Source organism: Camelus bactrianus, chromosome 4 (assembly GCF_048773025.1).
Source record: "Camelus bactrianus isolate YW-2024 breed Bactrian camel chromosome 4, ASM4877302v1, whole genome shotgun sequence".
Lineage (NCBI taxonomy): Eukaryota > Metazoa > Chordata > Mammalia > Artiodactyla > Camelidae > Camelus > Camelus bactrianus.
The window spans coordinates 50,164,003-50,191,695 of record NC_133542.1 but is presented as its reverse complement, the minus strand read 5'-3'; the positions used below and the strand labels follow the sequence as shown (position 1 = coordinate 50,191,695).

General features: G+C 43.5%; 2 protein-coding genes across 16 annotated transcripts in view; one reads left to right on the top strand and one right to left on the bottom strand.

Moving 5' to 3' along the window:
- The window catches only part of TEX10 (testis expressed 10), a 43,544-nt gene extending 42,826 nt beyond the window's left edge, over positions 1-718 (top strand). For all 3 annotated transcript variants that reach the window (XM_074361907.1, XM_074361905.1, XM_074361906.1), the window contains exon 15: positions 501-718. In XM_074361907.1, the coding sequence (XP_074218008.1) occupies positions 501-614 (114 nt within the window). In that variant the 3' untranslated portion in view covers positions 615-718. The remainder of the gene's footprint in view (positions 1-500) is intronic.
- INVS (inversin) overlaps positions 631-27,693 on the bottom strand; it is a 122,552-nt gene continuing 95,489 nt past the window's right edge. For 7 of the 13 annotated variants that reach the window (XM_010952941.3, XM_045515241.2, XM_045515240.2 and 4 more), the window contains 5 exons: positions 21,829-22,115; positions 13,207-13,924; positions 6,045-6,274; positions 5,210-5,281; positions 631-2,453 (listed from right to left, as the gene is read on the bottom strand). In XM_010952941.3, coding sequence (XP_010951243.2) covers positions 2,305-2,453; positions 5,210-5,281; positions 6,045-6,274; positions 13,207-13,924; positions 21,829-22,115 — 1,456 coding nt within the window. In that variant the 3' untranslated portion in view covers positions 631-2,304. Of the gene's footprint in view, positions 2,454-5,074; positions 5,129-5,209; positions 5,282-6,044; positions 6,275-10,578; positions 10,755-12,404; positions 12,748-13,206; positions 13,925-21,828; positions 22,116-27,693 lie in introns of those variants that run through there. The other 6 variants (XM_010952946.3, XM_010952942.3, XR_006724247.2 and 3 more) reach the window with 6 other exon arrangements.

Here is a 27,693-nt window from a genome sequence, read left to right as displayed (position 1 = left end):
GCGTTCTGAATTTTCTTAGTAATGGAAGAAGATGCAGAAAATTCAGAAATAGTAGAAAGGAAGAAAAGTAAAGGATTTGGATTATTCTGAGGTTGGAGAACCAGCCCATCTCTATAAGGAAGAGAATGACAAACTATCTGTTGGCCCTGTAAAATTATTTTAATAGTTGATGTTAGTGCAAAGATCATGAGATGCTAGAATGCCAAGAGGAGGAAGTCCAGTATGTCGGGGTGGTTAAATGGTGAGATTTCATCAGTCCCTAGCCAGAGTAGGAGGGAAGAGCCCAACAAGAAACCAGTAGCACTTGTACTTGAGGACGTAACTAGGAATTTTGACTACCTGTGGTAATGCCCAGTTAATAGGTTCCCTTTTTCAGTGAGATTTTCTGTGGTAATTTATACATGATGATACTTTGGCAGGGACTTAGATCTTGTTTGGGTGTGAAAACTGTCAGGGAGCAGTTTTGGTACAACTCTCATTACTCTTGTGTTTCTCTGCAGACACTGAAGAGTGGAGGTGTGCAGGAGCAGTGGCTCACAGACTTACATTATTGCTTCAACATGTACATCACTGGGCATCCTCAGGGGCCCAGTGCGTTGAGTACAGTGTATTGAAAAGGCACCATGCACCTCCTGTTTGAAATTGTTTATTCACATCTAATTTTGAAAAGAGACTGATGTAATTAAATGTTTGTCATTAAAGCTGAACTTTTAAAGAAGTTGTTTATGAACTTTCCTTTGCACTGAAATAGGAAAAGTTCCTTCTGATGCACAGGCTGGCTTCCTGGACTAGCATGTGGTATGTGGCTATAAGTGGTTACAAGTGGTAGGGTATTGTGTATTTCATAGCAAGATACATACAAAATACAGAGTGATAATACGGTACCTTCTGTTACTAAGGAATTAGCTGAATCTTTGCAGTCTCTTCCAGGCGAACCTTTCTTTGTGTTCTCAGCTCCAGGCTAGTTTGGGGTTTTGTTTGGGAGTGGCTGTCCTTATCCGTCACAACATGCAGCTTCTCACTATGGAGTTCTGTTGTTTGCAGAGGATTTCTAGCCCTCTGTGCAGTGGCAAGATTTCAAGACAGTGCTATAGTTTAGTTTTGTATTTTCCTACACCTAAATCAATGCTTGGTCTGATCTAGATAATGCTTACAAAATTAGTTTCTACTAATGATCCATTATAACAACGGTTTTTAATTTCTATTATGATCATTTTCATAATAATGAAGTAATTTAACTGGCCAACTGTAAAAAAAAAAAAAAAATCCAGGTAATTAACACTACTGCTTCCTACCTCTTACTGTCAGGACAGGGGTGGCTTAAAATCTTAAAATGGAAGCAGTCCTAGAAACATTTGTGAGCCTAATATGTCACTGTTTCTTCCTACTGTCTATATTCCTAGTAGCTTTGCCCTTAAAATATGTGAAAAAGCCCACAATCACTGCATTTTATTTAAACCAGGTGTTCTTAGAGACCTAGAATGCATATTTAGTAGTTTCCCCTGCCAAAGGAATGGCATTTTGACAAGGTTGCTCACCTCTGCAGGTCAGGCAGAAAATACAAGTGCAATGTTAAGGCCCGAACTGGCACCTTTTGCATGAACGATCTGCTCTGTGAACCTGCCGGATGGATTCCACGGTGCTGATACTGCTGCTGGTGCTCGGCAGTAGGAACGCCATGCACAGAGGACGTGGCAGCATCCTGTGGCCTTCAGAGGCTGACACAGGGACTGTAAATGTAAGCAGTCAACAGAGTGTACCTGTTAACAGTCTTACAAAATTTCTAAGACACTGGGTCATGATTCTGGTCTAAAAATTAAAACTGATACTGTTGTAATAACAGGATGTGGTATCTGCAATGAAGTTCCTTGCATTAGGTCCCAGAAAAGTAGTGAAATGCAGGCAGCTGCTGTAGGACAGCCTCCTCCCCATCTCATTAGTTCTTCCCTGGAGCCAACAAACCAAGCTTGCAGCAGCTGGCGGGCAGAAATCCCACCCCAGCAGCCCCTTTAGTGCTCATATTCTGAGTTTGACTTAGACTGTACTATTGATTAGGAATTCCCTCTCCAGCCGTACTGACCAGCATGGAGGCAGCCAGCTAAGCAGTTTTGCATGGGCGTAGTCTACCTTGGTCCTTTCAGTGCAGGCTAGGCATTTACTTAACAGTGCTGTGTGAGAGCAGGAAGGAAACACTGGCATTTCCTGTTGTTACCACATTTTCAGGCTGATAAAGCTTCGGGCGTGGATATTAAAGTTCTCCCAATATGTGAAAGATAATCAGCAAGAACTTGAAATCTGCACTAGCTATTTTGTGCTCCTCCGGGTACAGTCTTCCTCCAGAGGCAGTCGAAGCTTTGTTTTGGTTTTTGATGGATTAGCTGATTGCAGGTTATAAGAAAAATTCCTTGATCTTCCACTGTTCTCAAGGAGTTGTATACACTGCAAGTTGCTCACTGTTAAAAACAAATACCAGAGAGAGATGCAGATTATTAATTTTAATGCTGAAGGGAAGAGTTCCCTGATGGGGAGAAAAAAGGGTTTGGGTTGGACTATCCATGAGGCTAAAGGGATGACTAGTTTATTGTAGAGACTGGATGATTTATCAGCCTTGCATTCTCCATCTCTAAGATACTTGACATCTCTCTAAGGAAAGAACCTGGACTGGGAGGGGCAGGTGTTTGAAAAGCCAGGACTGGAACACAGGTCTTCAGTCTGCCTGGAATTACGGGGATGATACTGCTTTTCTCTGTGCCTAACAACACGAACATACACAGATGTGTAATTTTCCACATGCCACGTACTTGGCTATAGTCCATTCTAGTAAACAGGTTCATTTGAAAACTATTCAGGTGGTAGACTGATAGGCATATTAGACTTGAAGTGGATATTTTAGGCCTTTTTATGACTTTATTACAAACGTAAAGGATGCTCCAGTTGGAAAGTGAGTGGTGTGCTCAGCCCTCTCACTCAATAAATGAAGATGCTGAGCACCCAGGCAGTTAAGAGACCTTGCTGAGGCCATGCTGCTATATGTTGTCCTAATGAGCAAAGAAGCAAATATGAAAGGTAAGTAGTTGTTTAAAAGTTACAAAAATATGTCTTACTTTCTCTTCCGGTTTTATTACTATTACTTCAGTAAAGTTAAAGTGAACTGCTTTGGAACTCGTGTGTCTTTGGCTGCCTTTACTCCATCAAGTCTTGAGTTGTCACCTGCATACTCTCTGTAGGTGGGCAGGAATATTCTGCATTCACACAGGGGTACCAGTAATCCCTTAAGCCATGGTTATTCTATTTACTGGAATGGAATTTTTTAAAGGAAGTTCTTTTATTTTTAAAGAGAGGGGCCTCCAAATTTAGGACATTATATGTATGCTCTCTGATCATTAATTACTATGCAGCTGTTCTTTGTGGGTGTGTATGTAGGTGGTTTGCAGGGTGGGTATAGAAGACGGGAGAATGCGGTTGTCTCCCGAATGCATGTAGACAAAGTCCAAGGAGGCTTTTACTTCGCCATTTCCAGCTCACTTTCTGCTCCTTCTGAAGACGTAAAGGCAATACTAAAGCCTCCCCCTACGTTGATGGCTAGAGCAACAGGCTTCACTCAGATGAGTGTGAGCACGTACGATGTGCAAACAACTTACTAAAACTAAGTAGAACGGTGAGCAGAATCCCAAGATCCTTAACCTTGTGGAATTCTCAAAGCAAAAGATGAAGAGTATTCAAGGTGAAGACAAAAGCTAATGGTTTCTCCTTGGTTCAGTTTGGCATTTGTGATTCCACAGGATCACAAACTTACATGGATGGCCAAGTCATGGAAATTTACAGACATGTATTCTGTATAAAGCACATGCTGCAGCAAAACTAGCTAACAGCTCTTATTCTCAGGTTAGTGGTTAACGTGGGTGGGTGGCCTCAAAAAACATTTGTCCAAGTTTCAGTGTCTGAAAAGATTCTTTTCAGTTCTTGTCCATTTTCAAGCCAGTGTAGGACAAAAAAGCTGTTTGTTCATATGAGGGCTTAAGAAACTACTAAGTATTTCTTTGAATTTGTTTATTCTGTCCTTTAACTAAAAACCTTTTATGCTGCTAAACACTTTCATTTCTAAAGATTTGGTAGTCCTGGGCTTTTCTCTTGAGACAAAGTAAAAAATGCTCAAAAATTTATATTTGATTACCTAAATGTTAGTTCTTTGGCAGTTTTATCTGACAGTTCTGTTTTTGAAACCACTCTTCAGATCACTCAACAAGAGTTGTGTTTTTTTTTTTTTTAACATGGAACTATGGGCCTGATACCTTACAAAAGATTCTAATTGCCCCACCCATCAACTCCTGATCAGCCTGCCTATATTACATGGGTTGCCCAACTCTTACTAGCTTTGGCACTAATTCTTGTCCTCCCACCTCCAGCTACCACCCCCACCCCCGTCAAAAACTAAATGAATGTTAAAGTTCATGCTGACAGTCATTGTTCACCTTCCCAGCTGCGCTCAGTTTCTGCGGGATGACCGAGGAGCAGGGACTGGGGGGAGCGTGTTGCCATAGTCACCCATGAGAAACACCGGACCTGGCATTAACTGCTGACAGCACTGAACTTATCATCCAAACTGAATGCTGGCATGAATGAAGGGGCCCTGAGTAAAACACTCGTCTTGTGATTAAAAAGAAAGTTCCCTGAGCTGCTTCTGTATGAGTAAAAGTATGCACAGTTGAGCCTGAGCTGGACATGATATTAAAATATTAAGTGTCCTCCTCATGGGACGTTTGCCCAAAAGGTAAAAGCCAGAATTTGTGGTCAAAGGGCTTCTTCCCATCTGTGGGAAGGAGATGGAGAATCTTAATGTGAAACCAAAACAGAACAAGAACTTCCGAAGAATTACTTGGAGAATGACAGTATTTGTGTTTTCCCCTCCTTTACACGAACAGGGATGTACAAGTGATCAGTAATAGGCTCCGTACATTGTTTCTACTGGAGATAACGCTAACAGCTTTTGGTTGTAAAAACAGCCTGCCTCTTCTGGAGAGATGTTGACTGCAGTGATAATTCCATGAAAGGGGGATGAAAAACACATGCATACCTGAAATCGAATGACCACTGGAGCCCCCTGGCAGTCTGTTCTAACGTCTTTCACCTTTGGGGATGAAACAAAAAATGGAACTGTTTCCCCAGGTGGTCTCCCCAATCTGCTTTGCCTGTTCAGTGGCTGCCTTACCTGAATTGAGATGCAGCACAGAATGGGCTTTTGAAGATCTTGTGGGTTGGCGTACCTTCCCTTCTTGAGAACCTGAAATCAACCAACAACGATCATCTATTTCTGACCAGTGACAGCTATGGCCTGACCAAGTTCTTAATTCCTTATTGAGGTGAAAGCTTGAACTTGCACGTGTCTCTGCTAAGATAAATAAGGTATGGTGTGGAAAAAATCATGCAAGCCCAGGGTCAAGTCCTGAGATTTTGCTGCCAGGGCCACAGATCTGTTGCTAAAGGTGCTCTGACTGTTTTCTGTTGGGGAGCTAGCTGGGCTTGTTCTCTGCTGAGTTTATTTGGATGGGCACTTTCCAGAGCTGGAAGCCTTTCAGTATGCAGCAGTTCATCTGCTAAACAAGTACTCACAGCAGTGCTTGGATCTGGGGCATTCCCATAGATGGGCGCCCCTGTACTGTCTAAGCATAGGGAAGATCAATGTGAGGAGGCAGGGTCTGCCTGTGCCTGGAGTCCTCTAAATGGGGAACTTCAGGGAAAGACAGGCAGCAGCCTGGAGAGGTTGCAGTGGTGAGGCTTTTAGGCATGAAGCCCAGCAGAGAATCTCTCGGCCGGAAGGCTCTCTCTTGAGATGCCAGAATGCCTCAAGAACCAATTCTGACCCTGAATTGCTGGATGGGAGGCACTAATGTGATGCTGAGAATTCTCTTGGTGCCTGGAAGTATAATAGAGTTCCTACCTGAATGGAGGTTTGCCCAATGTAATTAAATCCCATTTCAAATTCTGATGTGACACTTTGTGGAGGTGCTTGTTGTAAACTACAAAGTACCTAGAAGGACAGTTACCGTAGATTTGCTTGAGCACTGAGTGCCTGGTGGGCTTTGTGCCCGAGCTGCCCTTGGATGGACTCTTGGTGGTCCTGCTTACTGCCGAGGTCTTTGGAGGTTTCAGTTCCAGTTCCTTCCTCCAAACCTGGAGGATCAAAGTCATGCATTCTCGGTCCCATCTGTCCATATCTCTGACTCCAAGCTGTTTCATGTGCAGAAGGTGGGACAGGTGCTTCCTGAGCTGATAGCTGTGGGGTCAGAGGAAGGGAGGGACTTTAAGATCACAGTACTGAAAAAAACAACATTCCTTAAAGTTCCTAGAAGCTATAGGAATAGTATTTGCTGAACTCTTGGGAGATTCATTCAAGCTCCCATTCCTAACCTCAGTGGCATGATGTTGGAACGCTGAATTCTGTCTTTGTCCATCAGTACTTCTTGGACTAGGAATCAATCAGATGGGTCCTTGCCCTCGAAGTGGGATAGGCCAATGTGTAAACAAATATATGCAGAATGAGAAGTATTATCTGAGAGCAAGGAGCTAGATGGCTAATATTTGTGCTGGGTTTTAAGGGATGAGTAGGAGCTTGCTAGGCAGAGAGGGGCATTCGAGGTAGCAGCACTGGCATGAGCAGAGGTGCAGGAAAGTCAGTAATGTGAGAAGTGTGTGAAGCACTGTGTATTTGGCAAGGGAAGGAGGATGGAAGACTGGGCTACAATGTGGAAGGGGCCATTTGGTCAGGATGTATATCAGGCACTTTCCCTATGATCAAGCCTGAAAATACATCTGTGAGGCAGATATTACGAATCTGACAAAGGCTGAGCAGAAGGGACATCACTGAGATGGCAACATAGGTCACTCCTGACTTTGCTCCCTCTCACAACAACAACTACCAACTATTCATGGGCACCAGTGAGAAAATCCTAGAACATGGGAGTGAGGATGAAGCACCCCCTGCTCTAGAGACCGAGACAGACAGCATTAGAAGGATAAGAAGAGTAGCTACTTGCTGGAAGCACTGCCCCTCCCTGAGGCTAGCACAGCCCTACACTGAGAGGTCTACACCGAGCCTGCAATTCTTCTAGTGGGAAGACAGACTATTCTTCCAGTGAGAAGAGAGTTCAGAGTGGACACTGTGGGTTGCTTCTTGGGAGCTCCGGCTCTAGCTAGTCTCATTCCATGGGGACTGCCAGGGATGCTGTGGGGTTTAACCCCTGGGAATCCAATTGTGACAGAGAAGGGGTGAGGGGCTTGCAACAACCAGCATGTGGATCTTAGCAGATCCTACCTGTAGAGTCCAAGTAGTAGACCCAACCAGTAGCTTTGTTCATCTGTAGACCAAGAAGGTGGCACAGTCTGCCCAGGGAGCTCAGTGGTGTGTAGCTTCCCTGATTCAGGACCTTAAACAAAAAACCTTGCTGGCCCTGGAGCCTACGCTGACCCTGCCCAGCCAGGGGAGCTGAGTCATAGCCTACCCCATTGCTGAGTGTAGTTCTTGGCCCTTACCTGACAAGAAAGGCTGGCTGGACCACCTCGAAGCTGCAGAGCCCAGCAGTGCAGAAGACTATTGCACAGCAGCAGAGCTGATCATCCACTGAGCAAAGCCAGTAGCACTATTCAGCCTGGGAACTTGGAGAGCATGCCAGCTTGAATCAAGACCAAAAACAAAGAGCCTTGCCACCCTTGGAACCAGTTTTCCCACTCTTCCTGGGCAAGGAAAGTAATTCACAGCCCCAGCCATTGCTGAATACAGCCTTCAGCCCATCCAACCAGGGAACCTAACCAAAGCACACAGGAAGATGCACGGCCCATCCACCAGCCCTTCTTACAGTGGCACTTGAAGAGAGAGCACATCCACGGCTTTCCCCCTTACACAATGAAACTGGTGCCTATGTCTGGCTAGGGAATTCAGTGCACAGTCTTGCCTCATTTGGGTCCCCAAACAGTGAGCTGTGCAGGTTCTGAGACCTGTCCTACTGTCCCACCAGAGCAGGAAAGCTAAATCACAGCCCTGCCCACGCTGAGTGTATTACCCAGTCCTGACTAAGTAAGCCTGACCAGAGAACCCAGGCAACTGCAGAGCCCTACATCCTTACTGGAGCAAGGAACCAAACCAGCAGCCCCAGCCAGTGGTTCTCAGCCAGCAGTGGCAACACCCTCCTCCTCCCTCCCCCTGCCCTCAAACCTCAGAGCTTGGGCAGCGGCCCTCCCAAAAAGAGACAGCAAGCCCCACCTGCCCAAGGATGTTACCAGAAGACACATCCAGAAACTCAAACTGAGCTGACTGGTAAATAACTATCTCTGCCAAAGAAAACTTAGGAGAGGAGACTGCTTACTCAAATGTGCAGATACCAACATAAGGAATCAAGGATACAAAAAAAAAAAAAAAAATCAGGTAAACATGACATCAAAGGAAAAAAAGATCCAATAACCGACCTTAAAGAAATGGAGATGTGTGAGACAAAGAATTCAGAAGTCTCTTTAAGTTTAGTGAACTATAAGAACACAGATGTCCAAACAAAATTAGGAAAACAATGCTATACAAAATAAGAAAAAGTTCAAAGAAATAGAAACCATCAAAAAAAAAAAAAAAAAAAGCCAAACAGAAATTCTAGAACTGAAAAATACAATAACTGAACTGAAGAATTCAACAGAGAGCTTCAAAAGAAATTTAACCATGCAGAAGAATCAGTGACCTAGAAGACAGGACACTTGAAAGTATCCAGTCAGAGAAGGCAAAAAGAAAAAAGAAAAAGTGAAAAAAGCCTTCGAGACACAATCAGAAGAAACAATATCTGCATTATGGGAATTCCAGAAGGAGAAGAGAAAGAATGGGACAGAAAGTATATTTAAATCAATAATGGCAGCAAGCTTCCCAAACCTGGGAAGAGAAATGGACATGCAGCCATGAGGCCCAAAGGATCTCAAATAGGTTGAACCAGAATAGGGCTACCCTGAGACACATTAATCAAACTGTCAAAAGTCAAAGACAAAAATAATTTTGAAAACAGTAAGAAAAAAAGAGACATTGCATACAAGTGAACTCCTGTAAGACTATAAGCATTTGACAGAAACTTCAGGAAAGAATGGGATGAAATGTTTAAAACACTGAAAGAAAAGAACTGTTAACCAAGAATACTATCCCTGACAAAGCTGTCCTTCAGAAATTAAGGAGAGAGAGACTTTCCCAAACACATAAGAGCTGAGAGAGCTCATCACCATCATACCTGCCTTACAAAAAATGCTGAAGGAAATTTTTGAGCAGAAGTAAAAGGACATTAATCATCATAAGAAGGTAGTGTAAAACTCACAGGTAATGGTGAACAGATAGTCAAAGTTACATTCTGTAGAATGGTAATGGTGGTGTGTAATTCACATACAACTCTAGTTTAAAAGTAAAACAAGTAGTAAAAATAACCATAACTACAATAACCTGTTATTGGATATACAATATAAGAAATATGTAAAATGTAACATCAATAACCTAAAATGGGGGATGGAGGTAAAAGTAAATTTAGAAATGCTATCAAAGAAAAGTTATCAGTTTAAAATAGGGTGTTATGATTTTAAGATATTTTATGTAAGCTTCATAATAACTACAAGGGAAAAACCTATACTAATTATACAAAAGTACATGATAAAAGAAGTCAAAGCAGACTGATACCAAAAGGCATTGAAACACACACACAAAAGACAGCAGGGTAAGAAACAAAGAACAATGGAACAAAACAGTCAGAAAGCAATTAACAAATGACAATAGTAAATCCTTATCTATCAATAATTAGTTTAAATGTAAATGGATTAAATTCTCTAATCAAGACACAGAGTGGCTGAATGGATTAAAAAACAAGATCTAATATGCTACCTACAAGAGACTCATTTTAGTTCTAGAAGAACACAGAGGGTGAAGATATTTCAAGCAAATGGTAACAACAACAAAGGCGGGGGTAACTATAATTTATCAGACAAGACAGACTTTAAAACTGGTAAAAAGAGACAAAGAAGGTCATTATATAATGATAAAGAGATCAATCCATCCAAAAGATATAACAATTGTAAATATTTATGCACCCAGCATCAGAGCACCTAAATATATAAAGCAAAACTACCAGAGCTAACAGAAGAGGGGCAGGCACAGTGATGAAGGCTGTATCTGATGGTGTTAATCCCACGTGCACTCCCAAGCTACAGAGCACGGCTATTTTGGAGGCTCCCAAGGAAAGCTACATCAGCGTCATTATCTGTAGCCGATTAACTACTCCTGGTGGGCCTAGAGGGTGCTGCAGAGAGCAGCGGCCCCGCGCCCGACCTCACAGTACACCAAACGGGACATAACCTTCTTCCCCAGGACTAGAAGCTCCTTGAAGCGCTTGGTGCAGTCCCTCCCTCCTGCCCTAAAGGCTGATTCCTACATAATTCTTCCCTTCTTTTCCTGGAGCCTGGCAAACCACGGCGTCCCTTTACTAGAGCATGTACCACATTTCCGAAAAGCCAACTGTAGAGAAAAGGGAGAGTTCCGGGACAACACGGCCCCACAGCTCAGCCCCCGCTCACCCCCGCTCCGCGGGCAGAGCGCGGAGCTGGCTGCGCCGTCGGAGCTCGGCTTTCAGCGGGCACGGCTCCCGCGGTATCGAGGCTCGTGTGGAGACTGAGTCTTGGTCTGGTGGTCCTCGTGGCCAGTCACAGCCTCTGTTCTCCCCTTCTCAAGGGGAACACGCACTCCTGGTTTCCTGAGAAGACGGGGACATGCAGTCCTGTGGTCCAGCCCCTCCTTGCTAATTCACCTCGGCGCGCGCTGGAGGGCTACCGACAGGAAGCGGCAACTGCCAAAGCAACTTTCCAGCCCAGCCTAGCTCGCCCAGGCTCTGGCCTCAATCTTTAAAATAGTCAAGACTTGACTGGTAATAAAACGAAGAGCTTCATTTCCTCTGGGCCCCAGGTTCAATCTGCTTGGCCCACCCTGCGCGTGGTCCGGCCGGCCTGCCTCCCTCCGGGACGCATCTCCTGGAACGCGGCCTGCGTTTATGGGCGCTCGTGTGCCAGGCCCTGCTCCCGACCCCAGCCCTCGGGGCTCCTGAGGTTTGGTGTCACACACCACACACTGTCCCGGGACAGCACTTTGGGCTCCTCTACTTCAAATGGCAGATGTGTATGTGGCTATAGCAGAATCAATAAAAGGGTTTTTTACCCTCGCCAGACCCGGGACATTCCACCATGTTCAGCTTCCCAGAAGCCCTGTGGGCGTTGGTGTCCCAGGTCGCAGAATTGCACAGTGGGGCAGCCCGAGGGGGCCTGTGTAATTGCCTCCCCAGGTGGGCCCTTGGCTATGAGCCCACTGTCTGTGGGGGGGTGACTGAAGGCTCATTTGCTGCTATGGACACACTTACTGACAGGACCTGTCACCTACTGACTCTTCAAAGGAGGCAAAGGACAGTCTAACAGGGAAGGCATTTCAGCTGGGGAGCAGCTGTGGGGCCTCACATGGCAAACCTCACTGGCTTGTTTGGCTCCGAGGTTTCAGCTGAAATACTTAACAGAAGTTCCCCTGGGATGGTAGCCAGTGCATGCCCTGGCGGAACGCCCCAAGGAGAGGGAACAAGGACCATTCCCGTCTGTGGCTTCAGGGGCACACAGTCTGAGCTGAAAGCCCGCTCTGGCGGGTACCAGCTCTGTAACCTGGGCAGGAGATTAACCTCTCCGCGCTTCAGTTTCCTCCTCTGTGGAATGGGGATAATAAGAACAGTATCTACCTCACAGGGCTATTGTGTGGATTAGAGTTAACATGTGTAACTCCACTTAGAACAGTGCCTGGCACCAGGGCCCAGCGAATGCCAACTGCTAGTATTAACAACAGTAGTAACACCACCATCCCCCGTAACATTACCTTGATGTGTGTGAGCCCATCCAGGCAGCCTGTTCCGAGGTGAGGGGTACGTGATTGGCCTCCGCCTCCATTATTTTGACCACAGCAAACACTGCCTTTACTGAGAACGTCAGGGAAAGACCCCTGGACTTGAGCCAGAGAGAGTTTCAAGGGCTGAATCTGACCACTTTTCCTCTCTGAGACCATCTGCTTGTCTGAAAAACGGGACGCTAATCCCTATCATGATGGCCTCCTGGCATGGTTGGAGAGCAAAGGGGATCCGGCACGAGCGCCTCTGTGAACGGCCACGAGCTTGAACAGACCCGAGGACGCGCTATGGCCGTGCAAGCCTGGGGCAGATGCCCGGCTCTGGGTTAGGGTCTTTGGCACGACAGTCCCCGAGGCCTCCCACTGGACCTCAAAAGACGCTCTCCTCTCTCTCTGCCAAATCGCCAGCATCTCTCCGGCCCTTTCATCTCCTGACAGGCACCTTGATACGCGGCGCACCTGTACTCACAGTGCTTTGCTGGCTTTGTTCCCCCATCAAACGTCCTCTCTCTGGAGATGGAGGCCATGTGACTCCCATCTGTCAGCGATGGGTCCGGCCCTCCCCTGGGCATGGTCATCATTGAAAGGCCTGATCTGGATTTAGGCCCTAGTGGGGCCTGCAGTGTGGAGATTGTGAGATATGTGGAAACTTGCAGCAGAGGACTTCTCCAATCTGCCCATAATTACACTCAGGTGGTATTCATCCTGGTATTTTAGGACGCCTCCACCACCACTCTCACATTCTGAGCTCGGTTGATGCTCACGCAGGTTTTTGTAATAAATTTCAGTCACTCAATCCACTGTATCTATGCCTGGGTAGTTAAGAAGGAAAGTAAAATATCTCACATATATAGCGCTTTAGAATTCACAAAGTACACATAATCTTATTCTAGCAACTTGTCTTATAAACAGGACAGGTGTGGCAACTGTTAAATCCCATTCTATAGAGGAGGAAACTGAGGGTCAGGGAGGCCAAATGATTTGCTCAAGGTCAGGTAACATGTTAGAGCTTCACCTGAAACTCAGGCTTCCTGGTTTTTCATTTATACTGGGCAATCCTGGGTGCTTTCCTACCTTTCTGGACAAAAAACACCTCCCAGCTTACTCAATATAAATGACTAAGATCTACACACGTGTGACTCTCATGGGCAGGCTCAATGTCACGCCAGCACATGGAATTTACTAGAAGGTATCACAGAGCACGGGGGTATCACATCGTGGGGATCTGGACAGCCACATGCCAAAGCTGCTGCGGCTTCCTGGCTTCCTACCTTCTCCAGGCCCGCTGGATGACCGCCGCCGCCTTGTTCTTTTTGCGAAACAGCTCTTTCCTGCTTCTTTCTCTCTGGATTATCTGCAGGCGCAGCTCTACGGGGAGAAGGTCGATACTCACACTCTGCCCAGAGAGGGCGCCAGGCGCCAGATCAGTCTCCGTAGATGGCTGAGCGTCCTCAGACGGGACAGATGTCCTCGACTTCCTGACTCCTGACCTCAACACCTCTGTCCTCTGTGGCAAATCTGAGTAGGTCCCTCCTGCCAGCTTGTCCTGCGTCACTGTGTTTCTTGGTGTCCGGGGGTGGAGAGGACTCTGCCCAGCATGGACCGCCTCCCCCTTGGCACTGCCGGGGCGGCTGGACCCAGCCGGGGAGCGCCTTCCTCCTCTGAGCTCCTGGAGGCGCCTTTTCTGGGAGGCGCATCTGGCCTTGGGCGCTGCGTCCGGCGGCCGGCTGAGCTTCCAGGGGCCGTCCTGCCGCGGGAGGCCAGCTGCTGCCCGGCTGGGGTCCTCTCCTTCCTCCTCAGGCCCAGCCACCCTGACACAGGAGGTTTGCTTCAAGGAGCCTTTCCCCTTGTCGCACTGCTGCTCGCCAACCGTCTCACCTCTGGACTTCTCGACAGAGGAGACTCCAGGACGCCGGCTTCCGTCATTGCCTTGACTGGGGCTGAAGTGGACACAGGCAGGTCGGCCTTTAGAATGTTCTCTGGATATTTCTTGAGGAGACAAGGAAAAGGGGAAAGAATCTTTACTGTTCAAAACTTGCACGGTAGGGCAGCTTTGCTCCCTTGTTCACATAAAATATTCAGACTTGGCCTCTTACGTCACCACCATAGTGCTGATTAGGACAAAATTGTTTAACGTCTATTTCTAGCAATGGTACATTAGATAACCTGAAAGCCTTCCCCTATAAGCACCTAGAAATGCTGCCTAAAATATAATAAACATTGCTTTAAAAGCACCATAGTGCCTTCAAGAAAATAAAGAAAATTCCTGGGAGCCAAAAACAAAGACGTTGGTCTTATTAAGTAACTGGTATGTTTTAACATCTGGATAAGAACAGAAAGGCAGAAAGTTAACTGAAACCAAGACCCTGCATGAAGCCATGACTGCTGAGGTGGTAGACCCCTGGGAAATGACAGTTCAGATTAAAAATCTGCTTCCCAGCGCTAGGAGATGACAAAGAAGTTTGTCTCAACCTAGGTTCTGGATCGGGTAAAGAGTCTCCCATGGGAATTTGAAACCAAAGTCCTGTGTCTCATGTGGGTTTGGTTATTCATTTATTTATAACCCATAGGAAAAATTAATAATAAAAACTAGTCTCAGGATGGTGGTATTGCAGGAAGCAAACACAGCATTGCTTTAGGGCGGCATGCCCTCAACGCAGGCTGCACAGAGGGGACCTTCTGAAAATGACTTCACAATCCAAAATTACAAAATGCACAAGGAAACAATCTACCGTGAGGGATAGATAACAGAGCAAATAGCAAGATTAGATCAACAAAAACTTCAGCTAATAGAACAGTGTGCATGCCCCACCCCTACTGACTGAACACACAAAAGAAACTTAAAATTTGAGAAAAGAATATGTATATATTTAACAAATAACTACATACAACATCTGAAATGAAAATTTTTGTCTCAGTATTAATAATGACAAAGAAACTTCTGCTTCTGTAACGGCAGAGTTGAAGCATACTCACCACCAAGGACAGCAGAAAAGTTGAACAAAATATTACAAACCACCTGTTTGAAGGCGTCAAGGAGCTAACAAGGCAGAAAAAAATGGGGCCAAGATCCAAGAGAATCAGGTAACCAAGAGACAAGCAAGGCCATACCCTTAGGGAAGTAAGCCCCTCCAGGTTTGGAGGACAAAACTTGGAGTCCAGATCCTGCCAAGAAGCATTGTTTTGGACTGTGACCCTGGAAGGTTATGTCTTAGGAGAAAAGGTAGACTGGTGGTAGACTGATGCTCACAGAGACTGAAGCCCAGCTTTGCATCCTCTCAGTTCTGGAATCTGGGTTAAGGTGACCTTGGATTGCTTATGCTCCTAAATGTCTGACAGAGGCTGATGTCAATCTGCCCTGGAGGAATTAATATCATCCCGGCCTTCAAGTTATTTCTCTAATTTTGTATATTCAGTGGTCCAGTACTCAGTGGAAAGTACACAGGCTGATGAGGAGACAAGACAATATTCAGAGAAAGAGAGAGAACAGACAATAAAACAGACACACAGGTTATCCAGATAATGTGTTCTCAGAAACAGACTTTAAAATAACTATTCTTAAGTACCAAGAGTATTCAAACTATGCCACTCCTCACGTAAGAACGACAGGGATATGAGAAGATATATTTGTATCTGCTCATTTCTACAAAAGAAATATAGAAAGGATAAACCAGAAACTGAAGAGACTGGATACCTACAAGGACAGAATGGGAAAGGGATAGAAAGAAGGAAACGGAAACTGAGTAGTGAGATGAGGAGGGAGCCCCACGTCTCTGAGTAAACTTTTCTGTAGAGCTCTGACTTTTAGAACTATTGCAATGTTTCACATACACAAAGGTGAAATGAAACAAAACCCAATTAATTAAAACAACAATGAGATACCACTAAACATCGACTAGAATGGTGAAAATCAAAACCACTGATAACAAATGCTGATGAGGGTGAGAAGCAACAGGCACGCTCACTCACTGCTGGTGGAGTGAAAAATGGGACAGCCACTTTGGAAGACTGTTTGAAAGCTTCTTACAAAACTGAACATATTCTTACCTGGATTCTACAGTCCAGCAATCCTGGTGTTTCCCAAATGAATGAAAACCTTATGCCCACCCAACATCCTGCACATGGAAGTTTACAGTAGCTTTATTCATAACTGCCTGAACTTGAAGCAACCAAGATGGCCTTCAGTAGGTGAACGGATAAATTAATTGCAGTTTACCCAGAAAACGCAATTATTATTCAGCAATAAAAAGAAATGAACTAAAAGGAAATGAGCTAAAAATGAAACGTGTACTAAAAAGAAATGAGCTGCAAAGCCATGTAGAATATTATTAAGTGAAATATTACTTTACTTGCATGAATACTAATAATGCATATTACTAAGTGAAGGAAGGCATCCTGAAAAGGCCATATACTGTATGACTCCAACAGTATGACATTCTGTAAAAAGGCAAAACTATGGAGACACTAAATGGATCAATGGTCCCCAGTGGTTCAGGAAAGAGAGTGATGCATAGGCAGAGCACACAGAATTTTTAGGGCAGTGTGATGGTTAATTTTATGTGTCAACTTGACTTGTATAAGGGATGCCCAGATAGCTGGTAAGACCTTATTTCTAGCTGTGTCTGTGAGGGTGTCTCAGAAGAGACTAGCACCTGAATTGCAGTCTGAGTAAAGAAGATTATCCTCACTGAGGCAGGTGGGCACCATCCTGTCTGTTCAAGGCCTAAATAGATAAAACCGTGGAGGAAAAGGCGAATTTGCTTTCTTTGCTGGAGCTGGGACATCTATTTTCTCCTGACCATGGACTTAAGTGTTCCCATTTATCAGGCTTTTAAACTTGGACCAGGACTTATTCTATCAGCCCCCTGATTTTTGAACCTTTGGACACACATTCAGAACATCTGCTCCCCTGTTCTCAAGCCTTTCAGATTCGCTGAATCACATCACCGGCTTTGCTGGTTCTTCAGTTTGCAGGTGGCAAACTGCAGGACTTCTCAGCTGCTCAATCAAGTGGGCAAATTTGTATAACAAACCTCTTTTATGTCTGTCTGTCTGTCTATCTATTTAATTGGTTCTGTTTCTCTGGAGACCTCTAATGTAGGCAGTGAAACTATTCCGTATACAATGTTAGATACAAGCCACTATACATTTGTGAAATCGCACAGAATGTACAACGACAGGCATGAACCCTGATGTAAACTATGGACTTGAGGAACAACGATGCGTCAATGTAGGTTCGTCAGCTGTAGCAAACAGACCACTCCGGTGCAGGACCTTGCTGCTGGGGGGCGTACGTGCATGTGTAGGCAGGAGTATTTGGGAACTCTCTGTCCTTTCTGCTTAATTTTGCTGTGAACCTAAAACTGCTCTAAAAAGTAAACTCTATTAAAAGGAAAAGAAAAAAGAAAAATAATGGAGAGACTGCTGGATATTATTAGATACTAATAACTAGTAATAATAAAAATAATGTGATTTGAGTATTAGTATAGATAGATCAATAAGAAAGAATAGAAAGCTAAAAATATTCCCACATATGAAAATAAGTAATAAAGATGGCATTTTGAATTTGTGGTGAGGAGATGAGGTGCTCACAGGCCCTGGGGATGGCCCCAGAGAGGGACGCTGTGCTCCTCCAGAGCCGGTATCCACAGAGTCCAATGCCAGTGTGGCAGCTCTGGACTATTCCATGTTTATGGCTAGAACAACTTTTTATTCTCTAAAAAGAAATCATTCAATCCCAACCTTGTATATATATTACAATATGTATACAGTGTATACATATATACAGATCCCAACCTATACAAAAAACTAAATACAAGATAGTAAAAATTAGAAAATACATGTGTTTATTAAATCTTAAAGTGGGAAAAACCTTTCCTAGCGTAAAACCACAAAGAGAAAAATCTCAAAGAAAAAATGAAACAGAACTAGAAGATAAACAAAAAAGTTCATTCTATGTGACAGATAAAGGTTACTATCCTTGTTATAGAAAAGAGCTTTTAGAAGTATTAAGAAAATGAAAAACCAATATAAAAATTGACAGAGGACATTAGTGAATAATCCAGAAAATAAATACACAAAGCCAATAAAATATGACAAAATCCCATCCTACTAACTAGGATTCAGTAAAACAATTATTTGCCTAAATATTTGGAGAGAGTTTTTTGGTTTTTGCTTTTAGAAGGGTGAGAAAGGCTTCTGCAGCCTTCCTGGAATGAAATTTGGCAGCATGTTTAAAGAAATTTACACAAAAATTCGTATGAAAAGCTATTTAGCTTGTATGTCCTACAATACAGGCATGATTAAACAAATCATGTTCTATTCATAATCTGATACAATACTAAGTAGCTACTAATATTTTTGTTGAAAACAAAGAAATGATTTAAGAAGATCTCAAAACAGGATGCCCACAATTTTCTGAATTAAAAAAAAAAAGTTCTAGTAGAAGAATTTGTACAATTGTGTATTTGAAAATTAAGGAGACACCAGTTAGAATGGCCATCATTACGAAGTCCACAAGTAATAAATGCTGGAGAGGGTGTGGAGAAAAGGGAGCCCTCCTATACTGTTGGTGGGAATGTAGTTTGGTGCAGCTGTTATGGAAAACAGTATGGAGATTACTCAAAAAATTAAAAATAGACTTACCATATGATCCAGCAATCCCACTCCTGGGCATATATCCAGATGGAACTTTAATTCAAAAAGATACATGCACCCCAATGTTCATAGCAGCACTATATACAACAGCCAAGACATGGAAGCAACCTAAATGTCCATTGTCAGATGACTGGATAAAGAAGTTGTGGTATATTTATACAATGGGATACTACTCAGCCAGAAAAAAGAATAAAATGCCATTTGCAGCAAAATGGATGGACCTGGAAATTGTCATTCTAAGTGAAGTAAGCCAGAAGAAGAAAAATACCATATCATATCACTTATATGTGGAATCTAAAAAAAAAGGCAAATGAACTTATTTACAAAACAGAAACAGACTCATAGACACAGAAGACAGACTTGTTACCAGTCAGGGGAAGGGGATGGGAAGGGATAAATTGGGAGTTCAAGATTTGCAGATACTAACCACTGTATATAAAATAGATAAACAGCAAGTATATACTGTATAGCATAGGGAACTATATTCAATATCTTGTAGTAACTATAATGAAAAAGAATATGAAAACAATATATGCATGTATATGTATGAATTAACTATTATGCTGTACAACAGGAATTGACACAACATTGTAAACTAACTACATTTCAATAAAAAATATATAAAAATAAATTTTAAAAAAATTAAGGAGGATTTTAATTTTCTTCTTTGTTCTTTTCTCTGATTTTGATTTTTAGTGATGTACACTAAATAATTTTATAATTAGGAGAAAAATGTCATCTTCTGTTTAAAAGAACAGCAATTAGCATCAGTTAGGATGTGAGAAAGAACCTAAAATGGAATAAAAACAACAACAAATAAACTAATTTTATTACAAATAAATCAGGTAACCTCACTACAAGGTGGAGAAGAGAACTCACCCAAGTAACTTTGTAAAACCATATTCTGGCTGAGTATTGTTAAGACCAAGGATAAAAAGAAACGTATGTAAATACTGTGCTCTGGTTGGTAAATTTGCTTCTCACAAGGGTGTGGGTTAGCAATTCTGAAACTACTCTTATGTGCAGACCAGGACTGGTATTGAAGTACGTGTGTATATCATAGACAATGGGAGCCAGATCTCCCCCTGCTGGAGAAAACAAGCGAGCCGGTAACAACAGTAAAAGGTGATGGCTCTTTATAATAAGGAAGTACAGGAAAGCGCTGGGCGCACAGAGCAGGGAAACAAAGCCTCATTTAGTGGGAAGGTATGGCTGTAGAGAGAGGGAGCATGCACCCCGAGATGTGAAAAATAAGAGGCACTTTTTATCCATTTGGGTAAAGGGAATTTTATATGCAAAGGTCCCAAGCTAGGAAAGATCCTGAGGAAATATAATGTGGCTGTCACATCATGAGAGTCTAGTTAATGCCGGCTGAACGAATAAATGAATGCATGTATAACAAAGCATTAGACCATCCTTAGGTTTACACTGCTAATGCACTGTCACTGCATAAGTAGGCTATGGAATTATATTCCAGGTATGTTTGTGGTCATTCATGTACACTTTCATGTGGTTGTTCTTGGCTAGACCAGCAGTGTGATTTAGTAACAGCAGTTACCGAAGACTTACCATGAGTCATGGGCTTTGTAGCAAGTACTCTACATTAATGATTTTATTTCTATTTATAACTGCCTAGCAAGGTAGAGGGTAAGTAAACCCCCAGCCTACAGCTAAGGAAATTAACGTTCAGACAGACAGACTGAATTGTCCAAGCCCTGAATTAGGTTGACCATGAAATCCCATGGACTCTTTGGTCAAAGGTCAAAACTGTTTCCATAATAATACTAAGACATTATTTGCTTTTTTCACTGTGTTGGCATTTACCTAGATTTCTGGAGGGTTCTCACCATTCCCTAACTGATAAGAATGGCTCAATATGCTCAACTGCTTTGTGCAAATAATACAGCTTATGCTGAGTACCTGCGTTCCTTCTGGGAGTCTGGAATTTTGGCACACGCTGGGCAGAGGGTACTTACGTGACTGACCTTGATTAAAGTTCTGAAGTCCTACGTTTAGGTGTGCTTTCCCGGTAGATAAAGGTTGTTAATGTTCATTGCTGGAGGAAATAAGCATGGCCTATGTGACTCCCCCGGGAGGAGACACTTAGACGCTTTCACCTGCTTTCCTCCAGCCTTTGCTCCATGTGTCTTTTCCCTTTGCTGATTTTGCTTTGTATTCTTTTATTATAATAAATCATAGCTGTGAGTACAAATGTATTCTTGGTCTTATGAGTCCTCCCAGCAACTTACTGAACCTGGGGTGGTCTTGGGCACCCTTAACACACTAAGCAAAATCCATACATGATAAACTTTAAATCTATGCCAAGACATACCATATTAGACTAATGAAAACTAAAGACAGAGAAAAGCAGCCAGAGAGAAATGATATGTTACCTAGGAACATTACCAAGGAACACCAATTTGAATGACAGTGGCTTTCACATCTGAAACCTTGGAAGCCAGAAGGAAGTGGCGCAGTCTTCTTCAAGGGCTAAGAGGCCTGTTGCCGGTAAATTCTACATCTGGTTTCACAATTCTTCAGGGATGAAATAAAAACATTCTCAAAGGAAAACTCAAAATATTTGTTGCTAGCAGAACTGCCCTTAAATTTTGGCTAAGAAAGTTCTTCAAACCGAAAGGAAATGATGAAAGAAGGGATTTGGAGCACCAGGAAGGAAGATGAAACAACAGAAAAACAGAAATAGGGGTACATAAACTAGACTCTCCTTTTCCCCATGAGTTTTATGTGAGAATATATTTGGTGATTGGGACAAAAACTGTAACAGCATTTGATACCCAATCAATGATATTTAAAAGTGAGGAAGGTAAAGTTACCTAAATGGAAGTGAGGTTTCCACACTTCACTCAAAGTGATAAAATGTTGATACGAGTAGACTAAGTCAACTTATATATATCATATATATCATATATAAGTATACTGTAATACTACCCATGTCATATATGTATTATAAAACTCAGAGCAACAACCACAAAAAACTATAGAAAAAGATGTACTGAAAAACACTATAAAGTAGTCAATATGGAATCCTGAAAGAAGTTCAAGTAACCTTCAGGAAGGAAGAAAAGAGAAACAGAGGAAATACAGAGAAAAGAAATAATGAAATGGCAGACTTAAGTGCTGACACAATTACCTTAAATGTAAATGGCCTAAACACATGAATCAAAAGAGCCCACAGTCCATGGGTAAGTATCGAACAACAAACGCAACACACTTACCATTCGGCTTTCTGGGGTCTGTTTTCTGCAGGTCTAGGGAAGGATGCTGTTCCTTCTGGGGGGCTCTGCTTGGAGACCCTCTGCCTGAAGACCGTCCGCAGGCTTTCCGCTCAGGGCCCTGGGCTGTGTCACTGCAGGGAGGCTGCTTGCTGGGGGCCCAGCTTTGCCCGCGGGGCTCAGCCTGGGCACTGAGCAGACAAGGAGGGGCTTGGGGTCTGCAGGCATCTGGGCTCAGCCTTCCCTTCTGCTGCTCCGCCTCTCTCCGCTTGTTTTCTTCTTCTCTCTTCCTGGGAGCAACAGCAAGGGGGAAGAGGAAAAAATTCTGTTACCTGTTCAAGTGTTCCTCAGTGGGATTTAAATTTTAAAAGGAGCTACTACAATACAGGGGGGATTTGGAAATTTGCAGTTTCCACAATTTCACAATTTCCTGTCTTTTACCCATGTCTTATAGCTCAAAAAATGATGGAGCTGGAAAGAATCCTACAGATCAACCTGTGCCCGGCTGAGACACATCAGGTAATCACAGAACTTTCTGCTGAGACAACACAATCCCAAGGTGTGTGTGCCCCAAGATTGTGTGTGATCCCTGGAGCTACCTGTTGTTACACCCTTTTCTCTCCTATTCCAGAAAGCACATCAGGATGCAATAGAGAATAAAAGTCATAGGATAACCTTGAATCTTCTCTATTTATTAAAAAGACTACTGACAAACCTTAATGATTATATGAAAAAATTACAAAGCACCTCCCAACTGCTTATAACACACCTGTAGTTGTAATACTGCCCGCAAGAGCTCTAGCTAGTGGGTCAAACCCACTTATCTTGAAGATGAGGTCCAGAAGGTAGGATGGTTTTCAAAAAGTCATACACAAGTAGCTGGTGGCTAAGCTGAAACCTTTGGGTAGCAACAGAACAGAAGAGGGCTGGCCAGGGGAGGTCAGGACTAGAAATGAGTGGTGGTTGATATAGATGGGTCCAAGGTGGCCCAGGTCCAGAAACGGGCGTGGTGCTTGAGGACAAAGGGGCTAAGTTAAGGAAAGGATTTGCTTGACTGATGCCATTAATTTGTAGGGATTGCCAAGGGTAAAAAAAGGGAAGAAAACTAACATTTTCTGAGCCTCTCCTGTGCTGGGCACTGATGATACAGTAATGAGGACCAGAGAACTCAGTCCTCCCTTGAAGAACCTCCTACCCAGAGGGGGACAACTAGGACAACAAAGACCTAACATATAATGGAAGAAATATTATAATAGCGTGCTTGCACAGAGGAATTAGTGATTAATTTTGTGGAGGAATCCGGAAGAAAGTCTCAATTGTTGATTCTCAAAGGTGTGTAGGAGTTTGCCAGGCAGATAGTTGGGAATGAGGATGTTAGTCCGAGGGAGTAGTTTGGGCAAAGGCAAATAATATGGAAAAACAGGCCGGTATTGCTTCTTTTGATCTTTAAACAGTGCTTGCTATACACAGCAGCACCCAATATATTTGCTGCTCAGGAAGACAGAAAAGCCTTTAGATCTGTGATCCTCATACTTCAGTGAACTGGGATTTCCTGAGATCTTGTTAAAATCTAGATTCTGATTCACCAGGCCTGGGGTGTGGCTCAAGAGTCTGCATTTCTTTTTTTTTTTTCCTCTTAATAAATTGGAGTAGAGTTGATTTATAGTTTTAAGATTCTGCATTTCTAACAAGCACTCAGGTCATACAGGTGTTCCCGGTCCTCTGACTACACCCTGAGTAGTAAGGCTTCAGAGAACAGGAAAGTCTTGTGTGGATTGTTAACTCTACCACTTTGGGTTGGGAAACTGAGTCTCCCCCATGACACCAGCTTTGTGGACGGCCTCCCATGCTCATACACGCTTTTTTATAAGCAGCCTGACCAGTTGCAGGGCTAAGATACCAGACATGACGCAAGAGCTGAGGCAGAGACCCCAAGTCCCTCAAGAAGTCAAAGAATTCAGATTTCCACAGACTGTGCAATTTAAAGCCAAGCTTATTTAGATCTCAAGGGACACGGAAGCCCCAGATGACAGATACCTGAGTTATACTCTAAAGCCTTGTCAACTTATCTTCCCCTTTGGAAGGTCTTTTGTCCTGTGTGGTGAAGCCCCTGATCTGAGGTCCAAGCTTGCTCCTCTGATCGTCCTTCATGGAGTCCCATCCCAGAGAAGGACGCCAGATGGGCTGTGCTGACTCCTGCCCAGCTCAAGTGTTTTCACCAGAGTCTGGTCTTCTGCTGTGCTTTGCCAACTGCGGACACTTGTGTGTGCTGATGCAACGACAGGTGAGCTGGACGGCCTGTCGTCATCAGTGCTGAGATTCATGTGGATGCTAGCAGGTGCCATTTCAGTGTGCTCTGTCTGGGAGAAAGCTGCTTTTTGGAAGAAGGTAGAAGCATCTGGGTGGTGGAAGTGCTGCTAATTGATCTAACTGCCTTGCTCCCGGCAGGCAGAGGGAGTGATGCTCTTCGTACTGGCCCTGAGAAGCCAAACCACTTTAAGAGAATACTGGTCCTCCAGACAGACACATGTGTGTGGTTGTCTGTCTTGGCATCTGCATGGATATCACTGCCATCGGGAGGGGCTTTGAGGTGATAACCTAGACTCTGTTATTCGAGCAGTCATTTCCCTTTTCTTTAGGAAACCAAACAGCTTTCCTTTTCAACTCCAAGAAACCACTGTGCAATCAGCTTCTGGGCCAACCCTGTCCCTGCAGGCCCTTTCTGGGCTTCCACAAAGGCAGCCACAGGACAAACAGGGGATCTCAGCCTTTCAGAGTGATCAGATGTCCAGAAAGCAAGGGAGTTCTGCCTCCTGAAAAATTCTTGGAGGGGGAGGTTTGCAAGGGGTTTTTTTTTTTCATTTTGGTAGAGCTCAGTAAGCTGATTCGGGAGGAAGAATGTAATCGTGAGAATATATAATTACACCTCAGGTGATGAATAGAAGAAATTAATGTTTTTCTAAAAACTGATGCATTTCGCATTAAAAATAACTGCCAGGTGGCGCCCAGCCCACAACTGTGCAGTTCTCCAGAGCTGTGGTTCTTGATGTAAAGGAAATGATCACTGAGGAAAAGGCAGTGAGATAAGAATGGGAAATTATGCATAACCCGCATCCTGTCTTATCTACGCTGCTGCCCTGAAACAGAAAGCAACAACCACCACCACGACCCCCCCCACACACACACAGGACACAGCTCCAGAGAGGAGCACATGATCCCACGTGTGTGTGTGTATGTGTGTGTGTGTGTGTGCGTGTGTTCCTGGGCAGAAAGATCCAGAACCACTGCTTCTAGTCTAAGAATTTGAAGGAAACTCAGTTTACTGAGGGCTCTGCTCTTACCTGGTAAATAAGGACACTGAGGCAGAGAGCTGAGTGACTTACCCCAGGCTACATGGTAAACTAGACACAGGGCTGAGCTGGGCCTCAGCGGCTTTATTTCTTCCTGTAAAATTCATCTCTATGACAAAATTATTTTTCAAAATTTCACTCAATCTTCTTGCTTCATTTAAAAAATGAATTGGGTCATAAGAAGAAAGTGGTAACATCACATCAAAGTAACCATTAACAGCATTTCAAGCTGGCTTCTAGTGTAGCTTTTATTCCTACACTCTTAGACTCAAGAAATGTCCTAAAATTTAAGTGTTTTCCTCCTAACTAATTTTTTACAGAATGTCAAAGATCTTTAATTTTCATAGTGGGTCATGCTATACATTTGACCTATTTTTATAAAGTTTAGGAAACAAATACAAGAAGAAGAACCAACGTTATTCTGGTTTACACAAAAATTTAAAGAGAAAAAAAAAATTCTGTCCGTGACATATCAAGTAACATTTTAGCATAAAATTTATTAAGGTGGCAGAATCTTAATACATAAAATAGTCTCACATTTTCCTCTCCTTTTTTTTTTTTTCTATTACATTGAGGGAAATCATCCGGACAACAGCTTTTGCTGGGCTACCAATTAGTCTGAAGGGTATTGTCTTTTCTAGAGCAACTTTTGCAGCTCCCCAGAGGCTTACAGTATAAGAAGATGAGAACACCAACTGGGGATCAGATCTTTAACATCTGCCTCGGGTCCTGTGCAGCACAAGGTGAAGAGGATCTCCAAATGATGGGCTGAAGGCACGGGTGCTGTTCCACCCAGGGAGGAAAAGACCCGAGGCTGGTGCAAATCTCTGAAGGGCAGTTGTGGGGCAAAGATATACCCTGGAGCCCTCCCAAACCAGATCTAAGACCCAAGGATGGGGACTTCTACAAATTAGTAGCCGAGATGTCAACTGTACAAAAAAGGCCAATAAGAAACCAAGGGATCAAAAGATTGATGTGCAGAGACCCAGATCAAGGGCAGTAACTTCAACAACTTGAATGTCCTACGGCTTCAGCGTCTCCTCACTGGATCTGTCCGATTGCACACTATGGCACAGACCTGCCTCTGGGCCTGCGAAGTTTTTTGAGTCCTGGGAGTTGATGGGTTTTTTTTTTCCCTACTCCATTATGTGGCTTCCACAGAGTGTTGTATTTGTCCAGTTCTAACTAGAAGAAATGAATTCTATCAGACACTGCAGAAATTTAAAGCAGGCTCATTCCCATTCCATGAGTATTCAAGTTGCCAATTGCCTTGAATACAAGACTATGAGAGGTTTGAGAGATGTGATTTAAATGGTTTCCACAGAAAAGGGAAGTCAGGTTAGTGTGCCCTGCTGTTGTACCGATTTAACCCAGCTTTGCCCCAATGCCATTCCTGTTCATGGTCCTGGTACAGGAATGGGGTAAACTAATTTTCTTAATTTTCTCAAGGATTTAGGAGAATATTGGTGTGCTCTGTTATGTGAGCTTTGATAGCAGTAAGAAGATTTTTACTGAACTATGTTACAGAATTGATGCTGGAGGCTTGGTACCACTTTCTTAGCAATCACTGGAAACAATCTTGCACAACTGAGTAAGCACTGGGTTAGGACAAAAGCTGACTTGAGGGCCTGGTTCTGCCACCAACAGTTACATATTGGGTGTAAGTCACAAAAAAGAAGCAGGGCTGTTCCATGCTGGCCTATCAGATGAGTGCTGGCATCGGGAGGGCGCCTCTAACATAAGGGGGGCTGCTAGGATGATCTGCCTGAACCAAGCAATGGTAGGAACCCTGGCTTAGGGTATGGCTGAGATTCCTGTGCCAACTATCTCTCCTACTAGCTGTGGGACTTCAGGCAAATTAACCTCTCTGTGTTATTTTCCCATGTATGAAATGAGATTACAGATAGCTGCCTTGTCTACTTTATTGGGTTATTGTATGGATTTAATATATAAGAATTTTGTAAGCTATAAAGCACTATGTCAATATAAGTAATCAACATTACTTTTTGGGTGTTTGTTTGTTTGTTTGTTTTATTTTGGGGGAAGTAATTAGATTTATTTATTTACTTATTTATTTCTTAATGGAGGTGCTGGGGACTGAATCCAGGACCTCTTGCACGCTAAGCACACCCTCTAGCACTGAGCTATACCCTCCCTCCTCATCATTACTGTTATTAACAGGTAAAGCTGTTAAGATAAGCTGTGACTGGATCTGGTTAGAAGTGAAGAAGTCTTGGTGTGGCATGAGTGTGTTGCCATCTGCGTCTAATGATATTTGCAAAAAATGCTCAACTCCTTTTTCTCTGGAAGCCACTTGATCACATCTCTCGTGGGTCTTGTATTCATGGCAATGGTGACCTGAATAACCATGAAATGGGTAAGAGCCTGCCTATTTGTGCAGTATCCGACAGAATTAATTTCTTGTCAAAACTGAGCAAATACCACTCTCCAGGAAAGCCACATAGCGAGGTCTAATGTTCAAGTCTATGCAGTGGTGAACCCCTTTGCTCTTACCTTT